The sequence below is a fragment of the Phyllopteryx taeniolatus genome, chromosome 12, assembly GCF_024500385.1.
Source record: "Phyllopteryx taeniolatus isolate TA_2022b chromosome 12, UOR_Ptae_1.2, whole genome shotgun sequence".
Taxonomy (NCBI): Eukaryota; Metazoa; Chordata; class Actinopteri; order Syngnathiformes; family Syngnathidae; genus Phyllopteryx; species Phyllopteryx taeniolatus.
The window spans coordinates 26,428,611-26,451,642 of NC_084513.1; the positions used below are offsets into that span (position 1 = coordinate 26,428,611).

Genomic DNA, 23,032 nt, shown 5'->3' on the forward strand with positions numbered 1-23,032 from the left:
CTCTCCCGAATGGAAAAGCTTTGTATCCCGATGAGCAGACCCCGACGCGCTCTACAGCATCGTCAGGAGGAGCGTCCAATTGAACTCACGGGCGCTGCGTCAATATTCTCCCCCGCTCAGAGCGCACAACTTACAGCCGTCGCTGTACATTCCTCGGCGTGGACACACACACAAAAATAAAAAAATAAATCAAAAATATAAATCCCCTTTTGTTCTGAGTCCAACAATTGGCATCAAATCCAAAGCAGCGGCAGACGAGCGGTGGAATGGAATGATAGTTCCCCCTTTCAGATGGCGCTGGTGGTGATAAGCGACAACAATAACAAAAAGAATTTTAAAAATGGGGCTAGCAGCAGCAGCAGCAGGGGGGGAAAAAAATGAAAAGGACGAAATGAACCCTAACAAATGGGCGGGAAATGATCAAAAGTTGTCATAATAGAGGTCCACAAAAAAAAAAAGAGCTGCATCCGTATCAAAGCGTCTGCAGCTCAGCTCCCGAACCTGGAGAGAAAGTAGAACTGCGAGACGCGTCCGCCACTGGATATATTAGGTGGGGTCGGGTGAAGACAGACCCCGCCCACAAGCGCTGCTCATTGGTCCCCGGGCGGGGCAGCCGGCGCGAGTCTGCCAATCAAGCGGGGCGACTGCTTGGGTGAGTTCTGCGCCTGTGGGGGGGGGAGAGAAAGGGAGAGAGAGGAGGCGGGGCGATTTTACTCACGAACTCAAATCATTTTCAACATTAACATATGTACAACATATGTTACACAACAAGTCACACGTTTACAGGGCAATTATACCCACCCAAGTGACGTCATGGAGAAATCTGGACTTTCCACGTTTGTACATTTACCTAAAAACATTTTTGTTTTTTGTTTTGTTTTCTCAAAAAACGTTTGAGTCGCTCGCGGCTTCACAATGAGCGAACTCGTGAGTTGGGGACCGCGCGGCGTGCGCGTCCCGTGGGCGCAATCGAAGGCGGCTCGAGTTTTTCCCAAAAGGCAACAGCGCCCACTAGCGGAAATGCTGCACAGTCATTATTTTAAAAAAAAAATAAAAATTCAGCATGAAACTTCACGAGAAAAAAAAAATCAGCTCTTCAATTTCAGTTGCACGTGATTCAAATGTTCAATCACATTTATTTTCATGAAAAAGTAGGGCATTAGGCCAGTTTAACACATTTGCAACTTATTAAGTGATTTTCTTTCCACTTTTGGAAAGTAGTAGCCAACAAAATGATATTGCCATGTACTACTTTGATTGACTCTATTTAAAAAGTAAGATACTTTCACCCCCTCCCCCGTGAAGTTGAAACGTGATGTGACTCAACAGTAAGGCTCTTTACAGCTTCGCGCGCACACCAAAATGTTGGCCAATTAGCTGACCTCCACTTCCCCAGACAAACTTTGTTGACGGTCGTCCATTAGGCCGCAGCTCGGCCCTGCCAACGTGTGAACATCTGGCACTTTTTTGGAAACAGCTTAATTCGATCAGGGGCCGTTAAAAGGCAGCCGCTGTGGATTGCCTTTTTTGTTTGCCCAGCCGATAATCAAGTTGATGTAACACCGCGGAGATCATTTAGGAGCCCGATGTCAACTTCTCACTTGGAAATCAACACAAACAGAACCGCAGGCTTTTAATTAAAAAGAACACAAAAAAAAAAAAAAGTGGTTGTGACTACAGTGTGGCCCTGCTCAAATAACATAAGCGGCATCTTCATTTCCAAGCAATACACCAAAGGTTCCTCTAAACCTGAACCATAGGGCACTCTTGATTCAAATAGATGTGTGAAATAGCCAACCAACAATACATAGCAATCTAATACGGAATGTAAAAAAAAAAAAAAACGATTTTAAAATTCAGCCACTAAGACTTCTTGCATTTCAGTAAACCGACAGTCGTGTGGATGCTGAACTGACAATAACCTGTGCAGTAATATCACGGAATGGCTCATGTATGATGCACCAACTGAATAAGGTTAAAAAAAAAATAAAAAAAGACGTCTCAACAGGTTTATTGGTCAATTCTTGTGACAACTGGGGAGGGGGGGGGAAAAAAACAAAAAAACATGAAACCCACATAAATCAGTATACCCACCTCAGGTCAGCTCGTCTCTCACACACACACAGACAGACAGACACACACACACACCTCGCTGACCTCAATCAATATCTTACCTGAATTTGGCCATCCTTTGCCCTTCCAGACTTACCAAGGGATGCAACTTGCCAAGTTAATTGACAATAACAGGGCTAAAGAACAAAAATGATGTACAGTTTGACATTTCCACATTAGTGGATCATTTTTAAAACAATGTTAAATATTGAGGGGGAGGCAGCGCATCACATCAAGGATTCACAAAGTTACATCATAAAGAAGAGTTCATTCTCCACTGATCACACATGTATGAGGGGGGGGGAGGAGGGGGAACAGGCTCGGTCACGGACAGCTTGGGAGGAAGGCTTCATTTTAGCGGTACTGAATGAATCCCAAATGAGCTTCAGATTTCCTCTCAAACCAGGATCCAGTCATGTACGACAAAACAAAGTAGCAAGACCAGCGTGAACTAGCCAGACCAAATAAGCCAAATGTATACGGGGAGACGAAATAGGGACTGTAGAGAAAGAAATTATGCTTTTCAAGGCTTTGCTGTGATTTGTTGCCAAAGTAGTTAAAACAAATGTTTAAAAAAAATAAAATAAACAAAAAAAAAACAAAGCACAGAAAACCAAAGGTCAACTCCCAAGCTGCACGTGACACTTGACAGTAATCTATACTAGAAGTCACAAGTATTCCTCTTCATCAGGGAGTCACATTGCACCCTATTTGTCTATGTATACGGGAGAGGAGCACGAGTGTGCAGTTACTCATGACACCGAGTTAAGACTTATAGGGTAGGGGTCATGTTATAGCATTCTACATCAAAAGTTCACAATCCCTAAAAAAAAAAAAAAAAAAACTGAAATAAAAATGACAAAAGCACAAAACTTGAGTTTTTTTGTGTAGCGGGAAAGAAAAGAATGGAGTGAGTAGTCAGGTCCATCTAGGTTTGGCTGCTCTTTCGTGCCAGGAGCGAAGATTTGCACCTTCCGATGGGTTGCAAGTTTAAACACGAGGTTGCACCACTTTTTCCTTCGTTCAGCACTTCCAAAATGAAGCGAGCAGCTGGCATAGGAGGACTGGGGTTGATGAGGAGCAGAGCTGGATGGGGATGAAGGGGACCAACTCCTTCATTCTGTGGCCTTGAGGGAAAAGGAGAGCTTCGGTCTGGACTTGCCCTTGCCAAGGATGATTTTCTGCTCCTCCTTCTGCTGCTTCTGTCGGTCCTGCTCCAGTTTCATGCGCTCCTCGTGAATTTTTCTCTGTTCCTCCACAATGCGCAACTGATCTTCAGCCTGACAAAAATAACGCAGTCAACAAGTTGGACACCATTTGGACACACGAGCACAGAACACACAAAACTAACTGAAATATCGCATATATTGGGATGTGGGAAAGTATCAAAACTCGAGTTGCATTTCAGTAAATTAACGATATTAGTCGCGTGGATGTTGAACTGACAATAACATGGGGAGCAATGCCACTCGATTTTTGATAACCAGCACGGATGTTATTGAAACCGCACTGATTGGTTCATGCACAAGGCACTAAGTGAATATTGTAACAATAACAAGACGATTAAAAGCCACGGTTCAGTTCCTATCTTGGTTTTGCGGTCGTGGTTTTCGGTTACAGTTTGGTACATGTCGACTCATAGGAATCAATTGGGTCTTGTATAGTTATGTTAAAAAGGAAAGTATGTTCACAGCATTATTATTAATTACCATTACTGTTGTTTAGGTCTGTGGGGAAGGGGGGGGAGGGGGAGCGTCTTCCCCCCCCCCCCTTTTTATTTTTTATACCTTAAATGGTAATCCCTAGCGCGTTAATGCTAATCGCGAATGCTAACCAATTAGTAAAGTCGTCCGTTGTATGCACAGATCTTGCGTTTGGAGAGATACGAGGAAGAGTTACGATTCATCATGAATCCCACTTGAGTACTAGGCAGGACGTGCCCCGCTGAAATATGATTGGCTACTGCATCGCTGGAAGGGTCCTGCCTAAAACTCGTGTGGGATTTACAAGAATGCGCCGCTGCAACCATACGCGCCGCCACCTTGTCTAGCATTAGCGCTATTGTAGAGCACTTCGCCACATTCGTAAATGACAAAAAGCGTTGCGTGCGCCTATGAACCGAACAGGACACCGGCGAACCAAACGATTTGGACTTTTTTCATAAACTGGCCCACTCCTAAACAAAACAGGAAAAAATTTAAGAAAAAAATTATAGCATACCAGCTTTGCTTGGGCCTCCGCAATCTTACGGTTATTCTCCTCCAAGATTTTTTCAAGCTCCTCCCGCTTCGATTTTTCTTCCTCCTAGATGGGTGACACGATGCCATGTTAGCGCACAAACAGGCGACTACCGCACCGCACTTTGTACACTTGCATAAGCCACACATACATGCACACTTATTACACCACAGAGAAGCTTTTTAAGTCTCTTGCACATGACCACAGCGTGGCTCTCTCTTTGCAGCCACCCCAAATTGTTCTAAATTTAGAGTGGGGTCACAAAGGCAACCCTTTCCCCTCCCGCTACAGCTGTTGTTAATGTTGGAAACATTTAAAGTTTAGCCACACCAGTGTTTCTGTATTATTGTGAAATAATTAGCAATTTAAAAAGAATCCAGTGGGAACCCACTCATCAAACTCAGAGAACAAGTATCAATGACAGACAATCTAGAAGAATATACAGTATATGTCCTAAGCAAGAAAAATATAGGAATAAAATGGAATAGTTTTGGCTCACCAATGCATGTATACCTACGTATGTTCCTTGCCTGTGTACCTACACAACTGGTGAAAGCTTTCCGCATAAAACAGTTGCATATTTACTGTCTTGTCCGGACTCTGTGGCCCCTGCAGACAGAGAAACGCTCCTGTGTAGGTAGGTATGGGGGGGGACTCTGCCAGACGGCACCCGCGGTACTCCTCTTTAAAACTGATTTCTGCACTGCTGAGCCTGCAGCCACTGCTCGCATTCAAGTATTGGTTTTTTTCCATTTCTGTGCAGTGGCACAGCCCCAGATGATAGCAGAGTGAAGGAGAGTACAGCACAACGTGGTGTTCGTGTGTGTTCGAGAGGGACCGGACCACGGTAACACTTACAGAACAGGACACAAGTCACAGCTGAGCTGAAAGGCTGCAGGCCAGCTCAGGTCAAGTGCTAGTTAGGAAGGTGGTTACAAATAACAATATCAATTTTTTACAAACAGCCCTATAGAAGAAGCAAGTCATGAGTAAAACAGTACATTTCTGTTCTTAGAAGGAAAAAATAATAATAATTAATGTGCGTTAAACAAGCAAACGTAAAAACTAAGAGTTAACTATCAGACAGGAAACAAATTTAGCAGTATCAAATAGAAGAAAACAAATTTTTAAAAGGCCTGAATTAAATCAAGGTCATTAAGAAAACCTGGACAGAACAAATGTTCTGTTGGAAAACATAATAATTACACAAGAATACATGTGTGAGTACAGTGATGGGAAATCTGGACCAATAATTCCTGCAGTGTGAACACTCAGGCTGACCTTGTTTTAGATCGATGTGTGTCCGTATAAAAGTATGCTACTGAATTAGTCCAAATAGCGAAGAAGGTGTACTGCCTACAGCTCTCACCCTAGATGTAGCCGACCACTCTCCTCCCTGTGCAAGAAGCCGTCATTAGGTTCATATCAATGTCTGCAAAATTTAAACGCTGTAATAATGCACGTGGTGGTTGGACAGAGCATACACACAACTCCCTGCCTTTAACATACAGTAATATGAAGATCTATATCATGAAATTCATTTCATGGTTGCGTGTGTCTACTTTCTAATCATGGGCATTTCCAAATGCAATTACAATTTCTTTGTAACACATTATTGTTGTACCTAATCTGAAGCTCTTCATTAACTGATAAAAGGATGGCAATCCGTATGTTTTTCCAAGTCACGCCACTGTAGAATTCTTACCATCAACATCAAACTGATGAGCTGTTAATGATATGCACAATTATTTCTTATTTATGTTTGACTGATTAAAGAGGGAATTTAGTAAGTATGTAATTGACTACATTTCTCTGGCGACAGTGATACCTTCACCACATTTAATATACTGTCTATTTTGGAGGAAAGATGTAATGACATTCGACTGGGGTCCTTTGAGTGTTGCTTATCCAATATGATATGAATGTTGCAAAAACAATATGATTATACGATCACAATTGAGCTTGTATGTTGCGATTAGTATTAAAGTGATCCCTGAAGGATGCCACGTCAACGGTGTTGCAAAGTCATGCTTCCAACAAGCAGCTCAGCTTGCCAGTGTGGTTCAGAACAGAAACCCAAATTAGGTTTGCAATTCCACTGTGTCGCCATAGGATGGTGATAGCTATGATAGCAAAACAGCATGCTTTCAAAAGCAGTGTGACCCGCCAATACATTCTACACAAAGAATGATCAGTGCAACAAGAAGAAAACTTTTTATTGGCACTGTCTCTGATGATTGGGATGGTTAATTGATATCCACCATCAAAAGTAGTAGTGCTGAATTTTGTACCCCAGCAGCAGGGTGCCAAGAAATTGATCAGTAGAAACCCTTCCACAACTTTGGAGCAAATTACCAAACTGACCCATAATGTGCAGCTTGTTGGAAACAGGGCTCAGCAGTCCCATTGGCAGTGAATGGTGTAACATGGGTAAGATATTCAGAAGGGGACACCGGAGGAGGGGCCCTCCAAATACACCTCCACCGAGTCTCATTTGTAGAGGGTGACTGGAGTTTAAATGGTTGGGGTAGTAAGGAGAGAAAGGAGGGGCTACGTTCCAAACGACCGAGCGTTACCTCTCTGGCTTTTTGTGCTGCCAATTCGGCATGTCGCTGTCTTTCCAGCTCCTCCAGCAGCTGCCGCTCCATGATGCGCTTTGCCTCCTCAACGCGACGCAACACCTCCCTCTCAATCTCGTCCTTACGTTTCTCCAGCTCCTCTTCCACCCGCTTGGCCACCAGCTCCTCCACTCGCCGCGCCGTCTCCTCTTCAATAAGCTTTTCCTCAATCTCCTGCTGGCGACTAGTTGAGAAGAGAAGCAGCACTGGTTAGAGAAAATGATGCAATTTTTCCTATATGAAATCACCTAAATAGAAATAACTAGGGATGCACAGTAACTATCACCAAAATGTTTCCCATTCAACACCAAAAATAGTCAATATCCGCAGTAAATTAGCATATGATCGCCAACACTTGCTGAAATTACTTGTGTGTTTTGGATCATAAGCAGATCCTTTCTTTGTCCACACTTTGGCCTTTTCATCACTTTGGTAAAGGTTAATCTTGGTCTGGCTTGATGCAGTTATTGCAAGTAAGGGTTATGCTACCAAATATTAAATGTTATTAACTTTAAATGTGTTTAATCATGTCTGTTCCAATACCTTTGCTCACTTGAAAAGTGGATGGCTTCAAACAAAAGGTACTCTGTCCTGAGTTATTGAACACATCTAGATGTAAATACCATGAAATAAAAGGTCTGAAACCCAAATGTCTTCAGTATACAACAAAAACAAAGGAATTGACCTTGCCATTCCAATACTTTTGGAGGGGACTGTGTGTATATGTAATACATACTGTAACTCTACAATGCCCAGTTAGAACATACTGTATCCTGTTTGTCAACAGTCAATGATGCTGTATATGTTTCAGTGCTTATAGTGACGTTGAAGCTGCCACTTTTTTTTTTTTTTTTTTTTTTACACATGGCTAAACAGATTGGGAGGGAGTGTTGTGTGTGTTTAAAAATAAATAAATAAAAAACAATTATAATAATAATAATCTGAAGAAAACAAAAGCATTATGACCAAGCTTCTCCTGCACTCATCCTTTACCTACATTAATATACAGTAGTATAAAATAGGTACGGGCCGATTATCATGTTGAAGTTATACCACGGTTTTGAAAAGTCAAGATTTCAATAACCTACCGGTAAATAGCTTTTTTGTGAGGGATTGGGGGCGCTGCAGTGATTGGTTGCTTGAAAAGACGCGTGTCACATGCACGCGGGGCAATTCGTCGGTCACGTGATGCAATGCGGGCGTTGTCGGCCGCTGGAGTATAAAGAGGCCCTAATGCACTGATAACGGAACGAGTGAGAGCAGAAAGAATGGGAAGGAAATACATTTTATTGACAGTACAAATTTTGAAATAAAACATTAACCAACCAAGGTGCCAGTTGATGGAAGTGTTGCCGAATTGCTGCTCATAAAATGAATGCATAGCAGCAAATTCAATCCCTTCTGGGAGAATCTTCCCCAAAACAGAAAAGACCATACCCAGACAGGGAGAAGAAACCGGATCAGCTCCTCAAAGCTCGAGGCACTTGGTGTATCTCAATGTCAATATGAACTACCAACGCGAGGATCCTGTTCGTGGACTACGCTCAAGACTGTAGAGAGGATCGTGGACTTCAGGATACATCCTTCACCACAGCTGCCCCTCACGCTGTCCAACTGCCCTGTGGCAACCGTCGAGACCTTCAAGTTCCTGGGAATTACAGTCTCTCACGACCTGAAGTGGGAGACCAACATCAACTTCCCGACAGACCCTCCACTCCAGCACCCCTGAATAGACCTTAGCAGGGAGGCTGAGGATTGTGATTCCCCTGGAGTTGGAACACACACTCCAGTCCCCCTTCTTAAAAACAGGGAGCACCAATCCAAAGGCACTGTCCCCGATATCCACGCGATGTTGCAGAGGCGTCTCAACCAGGACAGCCCCACAACATCCAGAGCCTCTGGGCAAACCAACGCTGCATTCCACTTGGCCAGCCGGTACCCATCAGCTGCCTCAGGAGTCCCACAGGCCAAAAAGGCTCGATAGGACTCCTTCTTCAGCTTTACAGCATCCCTCACCGCTGGTGTCCACCAACGGGTTCGGGGATTGCCGCCACGACAGGGCCCAGGCCCCCGAAGATAATTTTTTTTTATTTTAACATAAATTAAGCAATCTGGAAGACTTTGAAGAATACAAAAAGGCAAAATCAACAAATTTTCTTCACGCAGAAAAACATTTATTTAGACCGCTCAAGTGCATGTTGAACAAATTTAAGATTAAAATTAATTTTGGCTCATTTCTTTGCCTTTTTGTTCTAGCCTCCAACTTGAACCAGGCCCATCTCCACCTGATACCTGCTTCAAGCTGTGCCACATGAAAAGCATCCTCCTCTTCAAGCACTCGCATTCGGGAAAAGAATTGACTAAAATCAGTGTGTTTCACTATTACCAACTTCAAAGGCTAACACCAAATGCAACCTCCAGGAAAATATTAAGTATATTTTTCTGTTTTTAATGGCCATTTCTGAATTTGAAGTTACTTCATTCTGTGTTGTGAAATAATCCCTAACATCGCTCCGTTGGTTAATACATTTAACATTAACATCCTAACTAATCACTAATTAGTTAATTGTAGGAACGTTTCCTAATTAATACAAGATGTACTAGCGGATCAGCTCTTGTCGCCGATGTTACGTGTGCTTCGTGGTTCCGCTGGGACCGCAACCAGGGCCACGACCTGCATCACCTCAACGCGAAAATACAAAAGACCAGTGCAACAAATACGACACTGGCTGATCTGATGCGCAAAAATGTTGCTGAAACGTAAGAGTCGTAATAGAGGATGTCCGCTCCAGAGGTCGGTAGAGTTGCTAAACATTGTACTCAATTAAGAGTACTATTACTTGACAATAATGTGACTCAAGTAAAAGTAAAAAGGAGTCCTCAGTGAAATAATTACTCAGGTATTACTCAATTACTGAAGTATTGAGTAAATAGCACAACATTTATTTTAAAAAATAAATAAATAAATAAATTGCTATTTATTGCACGGTGTTTTCGCAATATAAGTGAGCTGAAATATCCACGTTTGGGCAGACAGTGCCAGACAAATACGACAATACATGAAAGCTGTTGTTTTTGTTCGTCTCAATGTAAACAAGAGTAGCGCGCAGTTGACTTCAAGGTAACGACGACCAAAATGGTGGCCATTTAGGCACGATGATCAGCCGGGCTGGTTTATCTAATGTTAATAGCCATGCCCAGGAAGCCCAAAAGACGTGAGGTCATGTGACCTTTTGTCGTTAGATTGGTGAACGAGACATAAACGTCACTAGCACTAGATTGCCACAAACAGCGCCCAATGCGGAAGTCGACGTCGTAGTCTCGCGCACAAAAATAGTTGTTGAATAAGCAATAATTGATAACCCGAGTGACCTTTAGATCATTGTAACGGAGTAAAAGTACCGTCACTTCTTAACAGCATAAGTGGCGGAAGTGTTCTTTCTGGTGTGGTCAACTCCTGTGACTTATCCAAAGCAGGTCCTGAGCGCACAGGCGGAACCTCAGGCCGATGAGCGCCATATTAGTCCGCTGCAGAGTAATATTCACAACCACATGAATGGTGGATGTCAGAATCAGAATCATCTTTATTTGCCAAGTATGTCCAAAAAACAAGGAATTTGTCTCCGGTAGTTGGAGCCGCTCTCGTACGACAACAGAAAGTCAACTGACAGAGAACACTTTTGAGACAAAGATATTGACAAAAACAGTCACTGAGCAGTAAAGGGTTTCTAGTTATCTGGTAATGCTGGTACAAAATTGTATTATTATTTTTTTTTTGGACAATTCTGCAATTGTGACAATTGTGTGGAATGGATCTAGCTGCTAGTGTTCAGGGAGTACAAAACAGCCTATAGCGACAGCGAACCAACCCCCCAGGAAAAACTCATCGGATCTATACGATTCATGTAAATGGCCTATTTTGTAGACTTTACACCGATCTGATCAGCCGATGATTAGCATGTTATGCTGATCGGCGAATCGGCTTTAATGTCATAATCCGCCAAAAAACCAAAGGCACACACACACATTTACTCCGCGCCGCCATCATCTACAGTATATTTTCATCCAAAAGCTAGTTTATTTTTAGCCTTATCCCGTGTCTTTTGACGTAGTGCTGTAAATATCTGACCAGCAATAAAGTTATTTAAAAAAATCATGTTGGCGGTGTGGGACAGACAACACATCTGGGACAGACAACATGTAATGCCTGGATCAGACTGCAAGACAAATTTGGTCACATCACTGCAATATCCGATCTTTTACGATCACTGGGCTTTATCTTGTCAACTCAAACGCGACCAGATACACGTGTTACCATGGCGACAACAATAATAATGGATCCCGCCATGTGTTTTATAAGAACAAAATGGGGAAAAATGAGTGTTGGTGTTCACCGGTGCTCAGGAGTGGACGTTCGTTTTAGGCTTGCTTGAGGCATGTTCACATACTTTTAAAACGATACGGCACACAAGCAGGCAACAGTACGTTATGTAGCCTAGCAAGCTAGTGCTAGCACTAACGGTTGTAAGTGAACATGCCGACGTTCTGTCAAACCATGCTCTAAGGTTTTGGCGTGTTTGAATTAATTTAATTACAACAAAGTAATTTAATTACAGTAAGTCAGAACCCATTATTTCTGTCATGTTGTAATATTGGTTAGACCTGACTGATTAGAATACATGACCTGACTAGCGCAGTGATTTCCTACCTTTATGAAAAATCTCACGGCACACCAACAAACAAAAAATGTCACAAAAAGTAGATACATTAATTACTCTATGTACTTCCTCTCATTTAATAGAAGACCATTCATTTGTTCTGTCTGTCACTATGCCTCCCTGACATAAAGATACATTTAGTGTAAATATAATTTTTTTGAGCAATTAACTACATACAGTAAATGAACAAGTCATTTAAATCGACTTATTGCTCCCATCGGTGATCAGTTATTGTTTTTTTAAACTCGCTGATCGGCCCCAAAAAATCCTGCTCGTGTAAAGCCTGCTATTTTTTAGTTCAAAACGGCGAATTTTGCCGAAAAGGCAACTGATTTGCATGTATGTGAAATGCTGTGCTACATTTACGCCAGATGTAACAAGACGCACACCTTCCAACAAGCTCGTCAGTCCATATAATATTCTCAGAAAAGTATTTTGTGTATGTTTTTTTGCAAAAGTAAGACAAGCTTTTATGTTCTTTTTGGTCACCTTTGGATCGTGTCATTTTGTTCGCAGCTTTTTTAGATCTCTTGACTTTGTCAGAACAGATTCTGTGATTTGTGTGGCAAAAGTGATTCTGTGATTGAACAGGTCTGGAGGTAATCAGGCTTGGGTGTGATGAGTGAAAATTAACCAGAAATTGTGATTACACACAATTAATTCATGATTTAACAAGGGGGGCAATTTTTCCACACAGGGCAAGGTAACTTTGAATAGTTTTTTTTTTTCCTTAATAAACAAAATCATCATTTAAAAACAGCATTTTAAGGTCACTCGAGTTATATTTTGTATATAAGAATATTAGATATAAATAAATATATATATATATATTATTATTAAAAAATATATTTTGTGGGGAGGTGGGTGGGGGCTTTATTCCATTAATCAAAAGAATAGTTGATAGGATAATCGATTCTAAAAAGATTCAAAAGTGACAGCCCTAGACACGAGTTTGAAGGTAGCATTATCGAAGGACGTGACATCCTGATGAATGCTTGGCCGCCGCAAGCTTCTTGAGTGATGCAAGCAGACACTATGATATGGACCAATCAGAGTCAAGCGGTTTTCAATATTTAAATTAGGGAAAATGAGCCATGCAATCAGAGATTAGCTCATTTACATGTTGGGCATTACAACACCAATTCTAATGAACTTCGGATGTTGTGTTGTTTAAAAAAAATTTTTTTAAACAAAAACAGAATACAATGATTTGCAAATTCTTTTCAAACTACCGTATTTTTACGACCATAAGGCACACTTAAAAGTCTTAAATGCTCTCCAAAATGGATGGGGCGCCTTATAATGCGGCCAAAATCTATAAGTCAAAATCTATAAGTCAGTCAGTCAAGCGGAGCATTGACACGCCGGGAGCGTTTCCGGCCGACACGCTGCTTATACAGAGGAAAAGCGGACGTGGCTAAGGACAGCATGCGACCGTTAAAGGGGACAGGGTGCACGTGAAGGAGGACGCTAAAGGCACGCACCCAGTAGGTATATAGCGACAACATCGGTTTGGCTAAGGACCCCCGAAAATGGCACCTACGAAGAGACACCCTTACGAAGCACAGTTTACACTGGAAGCTATCAGTTACGCGGAGGAACATGAGAATCGAGGAGCCGCGAGAGAATTCAAGATCAACGAATCTATGGTTCGCAAGCGGAGGAAGCAGGAAAACGAGCTTCGCCAAGTCAAGAAGATGAAGTTTCCGTGGAAACAAGGCGAGGTGGCCCGAGTTGGAAGACCAACTCGAGCAATGGATTAATGAGCAAAGAACAGCCAGGAGAAGCGTCTATACAGTCACCATGCGACTGAGGGCAATAACTCGGGGCTCGCCATCATTCCGGGAGGCTTGACGAAGGAACTCCAACCGCTGGACATCGGTGTAAACAGGGCGTTCAAAGTGAAGTTGCGAGCGGCGTAGGAGCCATGGATGACAGATGGTGAACACGGCTTTACTAAGACTAGGAGGCAGCGCCGGGCGAGTTACGCCACAATTTGTGAATGGATTGAGGACGCTCAGGCTAACGTGTCTGCTTGCACTGTTGTTCGAGCTTTCGTAAAAGCCGGCATCATTTCTGGAGGAGCCGCACGGCAACGAGACTGACTCGGACAATGACGAGGGGGAACCCGGCGTGTTAGATGGAGAACTTGCTCAGCTGTTCATTTTGGATACAGAAGGTGAGGACTTTGATGGATTTGTGGATGAGGATTGATCAAAAACTAAACGTGAGTACATTGTTAAATACTTCAATAAAGTAAAACCGAACTCAGTTTTGCTCCCGCTGCCTTTTTAAAAACATTGTTTTAGCGTGCATGCATGCTACCGTATGTTTTATCATGCCTGCGCCCAATAATACGGTGCGCCTTATGTGTTAAATACAGAAATAGACCCCGTACCCGAGACTGCGCCTTTTAATACGGTGCGCCTTATGGTCCTGAAAATACGGTATATTCAATTGAATATGCTGCAAAGAGACTATATTTATTGTTCAAACTGATGAACATTGTTTTTTTTTGCAAATATTCTCTCATTTTGAATTTGATGCCGGCAACACACTCCAAAAAAGCTGGAACAGGGGCAACAAAAGGACTGGGAAGGTTGAGGAATGCTCAAAAACACCTGTCCGGAATGTTCCACAGGTGGTCAGGTTAATTGGAAATAGGTGAGTGTCATGACGTGGAAAATCCCCATAAGGCTCAACTCAAGTGGTACATCAAGTGAGAATGGGAAATAATTGCACTTACAAAGGAAAGGTGATGTAACACATCGGTAAACATGCCCCGTTCCAACTTTCTGGGAAGTGTTGCAAACAAATAAAAAATGAGTGGTAATCATCAAAAGGTTTATCCGTTGGAACATTTAAATATCTTCTCTTTGTAGTTCATTCAATTGAATATAGGCTGGAAAGGATTTGCAAATCATCGTACTCTGTTTTTATTTACGTTTCACACATCCTAACTCCATTGGAATTGGGGTTTGTAATGCTAAATCAGGCTGTCTCACATGCCAGGTGGCAAAGACCAATTAGAATAGCTTGAAAAAGAACATTTTGTTTTTTTCCAACCCAAATTAATCTGCAAACCCGATAAAAGGACATCAAAGATTATTAAAAACAACATTTCAAAATATGTTGGAAGGGTTGTAATGAACTTTCAAGCACAACACTTTTGCAATTCATCTTTTCGAATTGTTTTCAAACATTTAGGTGCAATTTGTGTTTAACTTTAATGTGCAATCGATTTGAACTGAATAATTATTTGAGCAGTTGTTTTCCCTAATATTTAATGGCAACGTCGCTCATCTGTTAAATACTGTTGCCCATTCTTTGATGACCACTTAAGCCAAGTAACTGTAATTCAGTGTGGGGCGCAATGGTGGTACTTGAAGAGTAGTGTATTTTTTGAGGTTGTTCATTTTGAGAATCGCTGCATTTGCAACGTGGAAAAACGTCAATGCAATGAGCATTAAACTTGACAGCTAAGTGTGATTCGTTGAAGCCTTGTCTAGTCGAGCCCTGTGCTAAAAGCAAAAGGCTAGTGTTGTCAAAAGCACGAAGCTAACTTAGCATGTTAGCTTCAGACGGAGCAGACTAGTGTTTATGAATGTATTGTGCGAAATCCTCACATTTTTCTTTGCCGTTCCATTTCAGCTTTCCTTTCCTCCTCCTCCTTCCTCTGCTTCTCGTCTAAGGCGTTGCGCTTGCTCAATGTCCTTCCAAAAATGTCGATGCGCTCCGGGGGAGATGGCGCTCTGTCCCTGCGAGATGAGGTTACAGCAGACCGGGAACGGGAACGAGAATCTCTGCGCCTGATCCTCTTCGCGTCTCTTGACTTGGAGCGCTTCTTTGACCTCTCCCTGTCTCTGGATCGTGACCGACTCCTTTTCTTGCTGTGCTTGCTGCTTTTGGAGTGTTTCGAGCGGGATGAGCTTCGGCTTCGAGAGCGGCCCATGTTGACCACTCTACTCGTCGAGCGCTACCCGACTAGTAAAACGTACGGCTTATGTGTGGGCAGTTTCTGAAGCTCGAGTACCACACGCCGTTTTTAAGGTATTATTATTTAAAATTAACAGGCGTGCCTCCTTTAAGAATTCTGATTTAACACAATTATCATTCGGAAAGATGTTGTTTGCAGCTTGCTAGCTTTATCAAGCAAAGATGGCGATTTGACGAATACTATATTCCCATCGTGCATAGCGGCGTCCGTTTTGATTCGGCCTTCTTCTTCTTGCTCAACCAATGAACACGTGGATGCATAGCAGCATGTCTAACAAATGTGCCTACTTGGCGGACATGTTGGGAAGGTCGACGTTCCCATCCATAACAGCGGTCTGTAGCAGCACGGTTTATCGACGTGCCTGCGTAGCGGCCATGTTGGGAAGGTCGTCGTTCTCATAGAAGGCAATACATCCATCCATCCATCCATCCATTTTCTGAGCCGCTTCTCCTCACTAGGGTCGCGGGCGTGCTGGAGCCTATCCCAGATACAAGCACACTGAAATTAAGTCGGGCGGCACGGTGGACGACTGGTCCACTGAATTTGTGTGCAGCATGTAAATGCTGCTTCACCATGTTTACTTTGAAAACTGGTCCACTATTTGACTTGATTCTGTAGATCTCGGAACCCTACTGGGTTAATATTCCACAAGCATTTATTTCATGTATTTAGGACCTAAACTGGCGGCACGGTGACCGACTGGTTAGAGCGTCAGCCTCACAGTTCTGAGGACCCGGGTTCAATCCCCGGCCCCGCCTGTGCGGAGTTTGCATGTTCTCCCTGTGCCTGTGTGGGTTAAGAATTCTGATTTAACACAATTATCATTCGGAAAGATGTTGTTTGCAGCTTGCTAGCTTTATCAAGCAAAGATGGCGATTTGACGAATACTATATTCCCATCGTGCATAGCGGCGTCCGTTTTGATTCGGCCTTCTTCTTCTTGCTCAACCAATGAACACGTGGATGCATAGCAGCATGTCTAACAAATGTGCCTACTTGGCGGACATGTTGGGAAGGTCGACGTTCCCATCCATAACAGCGGTCTGTAGCAGCACGGTTTATCGACGTGCCTGCGTAGCGGCCATGTTGGGAAGGTCGTCGTTCTCATAGAAGGCAATACATCCATCCATCCATCCATCCATTTTCTGAGCCGCTTCTCCTCACTAGGGTCGCGGGCGTGCTGGAGCCTATCCCAGATACAAGCACACTGAAATTAAGTCGGGCGGCACGGTGGACGACTGGTCCACTGAATTTGTGTGCAGCATGTAAATGCTGCTTCACCATGTTTACTTTGAAAACTGGTCCACTATTTGACTTGATTCTGTAGATCTCGGAACCCTACTGGGTTAATATTCCACAAGCATTTATTTCATGTATTTAGGACCTAAACCGGCGGCACGGTGACCGACTGGTTAGAGCGTCAGCCTCACAGTTCTGAGGACCCGGGTTCAATCCCCGGCCCCGCCTGTGCGGAGTTTGCATGTTCTCCCTGTGCCTGTGTGGGTTTTCTCCGGGCACTCCGGTTTCCTCCCACATCCCCAAAACATGCATTAATTGGAGACTCTAAATTGCCCGTAGGCATGACTGTGAGTTTGAATGGTTGTTTGTTTGTATGTGCCCAGCGATTGGCTGGCAACCAGTTCAGGGTGTACCCCGCCTCCTGCCCGATGACAGCTGGGATAGGCTCCAGCATGCCCGTGACCGTAGTGAGGAGAAGCGGCTCAGAAAATGGATGGATGGATGGATTGGACCTAAACCATTTCGTGATTTATTGACCAGTAGCAGAAGCATCCATCCATCCATTTTCGACCGCTTATCCTCACAAGTGTCGCGGGCGTGCTGGAGCCTATCCCAGCTATCTTCGGCCGAGAGACGGGTTACACCCTGAACTGGTCGCCAGCCAATTGCAGGGCACAACATACAAGCATTCACAAACACATTCACACCTACGGACAATTTAGAGTCTTCAATTAACCTTCCATGCATGCTTTTGGGATGTGGGAGGAAAACCAAGTACCCGGAGAAAACCCACATAAGCACGGGGAAAGCATGCAAACAGCAGAGAGGCGAGGCCGAATTTGAACCAAGGTCCTCAGAACTGCGAGGCAGATGTGCTAACCAGTCGTCCACGGTGCCGCCCAGTAACAAAACATTAAAGTCAATTCTATAGCTGACTGTGAGCCAGTGTAAAAACTTTAGAATTGGAGTAATGTTCTCTGATCTCTTTGTTATGGTCAGAACCAGAGCTGCAGGGTTCTGAATGAGCTGCAGCTGTTTTATGCTCTTTTGGGGATGTCAGAAGACCATTACAATAGTCAAGTCTACTTGAGATAAAAGTATGGATTAGCTTCTCCTGATCTGCTTGGAACATGCAACCGTCACTCTGGATATGCTCTTCAGGTGGTAGAAGCATGTTTTCAATTTGATATGGATGCTGAAAGATTGGAATCTATCAGCCAGCACACCAATGTTATCGACTTGGTCTTTGGTTTTTAAAGAGATTCACTCCAGGTATTTGTTAACATTAATCCTATTTTCTTTACTACCAAAAATAATTACTTCTTATTTGTTGTGCTTTAATTGAAAGAAGTTTTAGTTCATTGCAATTGGATGGCGACTACTTCAGGGTGTACCCCGCCTCTCGCCCGAAGATAGCTGGGATAGGCTCCAGCAGGCCCGCGACCCTTGTGAGGATAAGCGGTAAAGAAAGTGGATGGATGGAAGTTTTGGTTCATCCAGTTATTTATTTGTTGTAGAGAGTCACACAAAATATCAATTGAACTGTAGTCATCTGGAGACACTGCGAGATATAACTGTGTGTCATCTGCATAGCTATGATAGTGAACATTTAGATTCTGAAGAATTTGACCCAAAGGTAGTGTATACAGGCTGAAAAGAAGGGGTGATCCTTGGAGGAACCCATATGTTATTGCCATTCGATGAGATTGAAAACTTCCAATGGTTACGAAATGACTCCTTTCTTCCAGGGAGGACCTGAACCTACGGTGGCCTGGAAGTGCAAAACAGTATAACAAATTGTGAAACACTTTTATATTTCAGAAAACAAATTAACAAAAGCCAAAGCACTTTTACAGTTCAGTAAACAAATTAACAAAGCAGAAACACTTTTACATTTCAGAAAACAAATTAACAAAGCAGAAATACTTTTGCATTTCAGAAAACAAATAAAAGCGAAAACACTTTTACATTTCAGAAAACAAATTACCGTATTTTCCAGACTATAGAGCGCATCGGAATACAAGCCACGGCCACTAAATTTGTAGCATTTTTTTTAACATATATTAGCCGCACCAATATACATTGTGAAATTAGATATTTACATTTATTTTGATATTTATTTTGTCAAAGTTTATTTAAATACCTTCATTGTTTCCAAACAGTGCCTGTAACACAGCAAACATAACAGAAAAGTCATTGTTTTTATTCAACCTCCTCGTGTTCACTGAAACAACTGAAGTCGTCTTCTTCAGTGTCGGAGTTGAAGAGCCTTAGAACATCTCCGACACACACCATTTCAGTCTCTCTGTCGGTGTCGCTCTCAATGTCATTTTCATTTTGAGACACAGTTACCGCTGAAGTGCTGTTCTCCTCACGTAGCAGCCTTTCGACATCCGTTGATCGTAGATTCTTTCACACCGCTCCATGCTTTTAAAAACCACAAGCAGACCCCAGAAAAGGATGAGCTTCGCATGCAGCCAGTTTTTGTGAAAGATTTCTCGCCGCCGATCATCCAAGCCTCCCACTCACCTCGGAGTGCCGCTTTTGAAGCACGATAGACAGATTGATGGCTTTCAACTAAAAATAACTTTTCTTCTTGTACTTTCCATGATGAGGGTGTGAAAAATAAAAACTATTTTGCGTTCGTCCGTGTCGTGTTCTGCGTTTTGCGTTGAGTGCGCCAAAAACTAGCGTTGTCGTCTTCTACACGCAGGAGGCATCTGCACATGCCCAAACCCTAGTGCTTTATGGGAAATGGTCATGTTTTAAGCATTTATTATTTTAGCTGCATTGTTGCATAGGCCGCAGGGTTCAGACCGGGGGAAAAAAGTAGCGGCTTATCGTCCGGAAAATACGGTAACAAATACCGAAACACTTTTACATTTCAGAAAACACATTAACAAAAGCAGAAACACTTTTACAAAAGACGAAACAAATTACAATTGAGACAACCCGGAAAGGGAACGTCCCATTTCACAGACATTCTTAGAAATCCCACGCCCTTTCTCGGCAAGACCCGCCCCGGTTCAACAGGATTGGCTCCTGCTTCGTGGGACGGGTAGGCTATGCAGATCTAACAAGATATCCATCCAAATTACAATTTAAAAAACCTAAGATGTTTATTATGGTTAGGTTTAGGACTAGGGTTGGGGTTAAGGCAGTTTAGGATGAGATAAGGTTAGGATTATGGTGGTGAAGGCTGGCGCACACCGAGCGCCGCCGCTGAACCCGATTGAACTATGGCGCAGTGTGCGTGGTTTGGCAACTGCTTCCTAGAGCAGCCGATCGGTCGGCCATTGGTCTTGACGCGATTCAAAATTATAATCTCCGTTGCACGTCAAAAATAGTATGTGAAGCATCAAATGTTGTTTTTAATCAATACTAACTTATATTCATAATGTATAATATGCCTGTGCATAAAAAGCGAAGTTTGTGACCAGAATGTACATTCAAATAACCGTCAGTTTCCTTTCAAATATCCACACTTTCCCTTTAATTCTCGCCAGGATTCTCTCTTTAACAAACTGCTTCTTCCATCCATCCATCCATCCATCCATCCATCCATCCATCCATCCATCCATCCATTTTCGGATGGAAATGGATGGATGGACCTCGGCTTATCCGAGGTCGGGTCGCGGGGGCAGTAGCTTTAGCAGGGACGCCCAGACTTCCCTCTCTCCACAACGATACAAAGTCCGCATCACTGCAGATCAGCCTGTCGATCACCCGTTCCATTCTTCCCTCACTCGTGAACAAGACCTCAAGATACTTGAACTACTCCACTTGGTGCAGGATCTCATCCGCGACCTGGAGAGGGCACGTCACCCTTTTCCGACTGAGGACAATGGTGTCAGATTTGGAGGTGCTGATTCTCATCCCAGCCACTTCACACACACCTGCGAACTGCTCCAGTCAGAGTTGGTGATCACGGCTTGATGAAGACAACAGAACCACATCATCTGCAAAAAGCAGAGATGCAATACTGAGGCCACCAAAGCGGTCCCCTCTATGTCTCGGCTGCGCCTTGAAATTCTGTCCATAAAAGTTATGAACAGAATCGGTGACAAAAGGCAGCCTTGGCTGGTCCACTGTTCCACGGCCAGGACGAAAACCACACTGCTCGTCTTGAATCTGAGATTCGACTTCCCGACGGACCCTCCTCTCAGCATCCCTGAAAAGACCTTACCAGGGAGGCTGAGGTGTATGATCTCCCTGTAGTTTGGAACACACCCTTAAAAAGGGGGACCACCACCCCAGTCTGCCAATCCAGAGGCACTGTCCCCTATGTCCAAGCGATGTTGCAGAGGCGTGTCAACCAAGAGTTCTTTCGGAACTCTTGGTGAATCTCATCTAACCCCGGAGCCTTGCCACCGAGGAACTTTTTAACCACCTTGGTGACCTCAACCCCAGAGATAGGAGAGCCCGCCTCAGAGAACCCAGACTCTGCTTCCTCAAGGGAAGGCGTGTCGGTGGAATTGAGGAGGTCTTCAAAGTATTCACCCCACTGGCTCACAACGTCCCGAGTCGAGGTCAGCAGCGCCCCATCCCCACTATACACAGTGTTGCTGGTACACTGCTTCCCCCTCCTGAGACACTGGATGGTGGACCAGAATTTCATCGAAGCCGTCCGGAAGTCTTTGTGCATGGCCTCACCGAACTCCTCCCATACCTGAGTTTTTTCTTCAGCAACCACCAAAGCTGCATTCCGCCTGGCCAGGCGGTACCCATCAGCTGCCTCAGGAGTCCCACAGGCCAAAAAGGCCCAATTGGACTCTTCCTGGTGTCCACCAACAGTTTCGGGGATTGGCGCCACGACAGGCACCGACCATTTTACAGCCACAGCTCCGGTCGGCCGCCTCAACAATGGAGGCGCAGAACATGGTCCACTCCCTCGACTCCCCCGGAACATGAGCAAAGTTCTGTTGGAGGTGGGAGTTGAAACTCCTTCTGACAGGGGATTCTGCCAGACGTTCCCAGCAGACCCTCACAATACGTTTGGGCCTGCCACGTCGGACCGGCATCTTCCCCCACCATCGGAGCCAACTCACCACCAGGTGGTGATCAGTTGACAGCCCCGCCCTCTCTTCACCCAAGTGTCCAAGACATGTGGCCGCAAGTCCGATGACATGACCACTAAGTCGATCATCGAACTGCACGTGTGGACACCCTTATGCTTGAACATGGTGTTCGTTATGGACAATCCGTGATGAGCACAGAAGTCCAATAACAGAACACCGCTGTGGTTCTGATCGGGGGGGGGGGGGGGGGGGGGGCGTTCCTCCCAATCACACCCTTCCAGGTCTCACTGTCATTGCCCACATGAGCATTGAAGTACCCCAGCAGAACAATGGAGTCCCCAGCGGGAGCGCTCTCCAGCACCCCCTCCAAGGACTCCAAAAAGGGTGGGTACTCTGAACTGCTGTTTGGTGCATAGGCACAAACAACAGTCAGGAACCGTCCCCTAATCACCATCCATCCATCGGGGTGAACCCCAACGTACAGGCGCCGAGCCGGGGGGCAATAAATATACCCACACCTGCTTGACGCCTGTCACCGTGAGCAACTCCAAAGTGGAAGAGAGTCCAACCCCTCTCGAGAGGACTGGTACCAGAGCCCACGCTGTGTCTGGAGGCGAGTCCGACTATATCTAGTCGGAACTTCTCGACCTCACACACCAGCTCGGGCTCCTTCTCTGCCAGAGAGGTGACATTCCGCATCCCTAGAGCCAGCTTCTGTCGCCGAGGATCGGATCGCCAAGGTCCCTGCCTTCGGCCACCGCCCAGCTCACACTGCACCCGACCCCAATGACCCCTCCCACAGTTGAGCCCACGTTACCCTTTCGGGGTGTGCCCAGCCGGGCCTCATAGGTGCAGGCCCGACCACCAGGCGCTCGCCTTCGAGCCCCACCTCCATGCCTGGCTCCAGAGGCGGGCCGCGGTGACCTGCATCCGGGCAAGGGAAACCTAGATCCATTTATAGTTTTCATCATAGGGGTCTTTTTGCCGTGCTTTGTCTGGTCCCTCACCTCCGACCTGTTTGCCATGGGTGTCCCTTTCACGTCTCGCTGCAAGGGCTTTCGAGATAATCTTCAAATATTAGTCAGTGATAAGG

The 23,032-nt window shown here is 44.4% G+C and overlaps 1 protein-coding gene across 1 annotated transcript; it reads right to left on the reverse strand.

The window, feature by feature from the left end:
• Positions 1 to 1,995: 1,995 nt before the first annotated feature.
• Positions 1,996 to 15,874, reverse strand: LOC133486444 (arginine and glutamate-rich protein 1-B). Its single transcript, XM_061791586.1, has 4 exons — positions 15,313 to 15,874; positions 6,927 to 7,152; positions 4,333 to 4,416; positions 1,996 to 3,392 (listed from the first exon to the last, which is right to left on the reverse strand). Exons 1-4 carry the CDS (start codon positions 15,636 to 15,638, stop codon positions 3,228 to 3,230), a joined length of 801 nt encoding a protein of 266 aa, XP_061647570.1. The 5' UTR covers positions 15,639 to 15,874; the 3' UTR covers positions 1,996 to 3,227.
• Between the last annotated feature and the right edge of the window lie 7,158 nt (positions 15,875 to 23,032).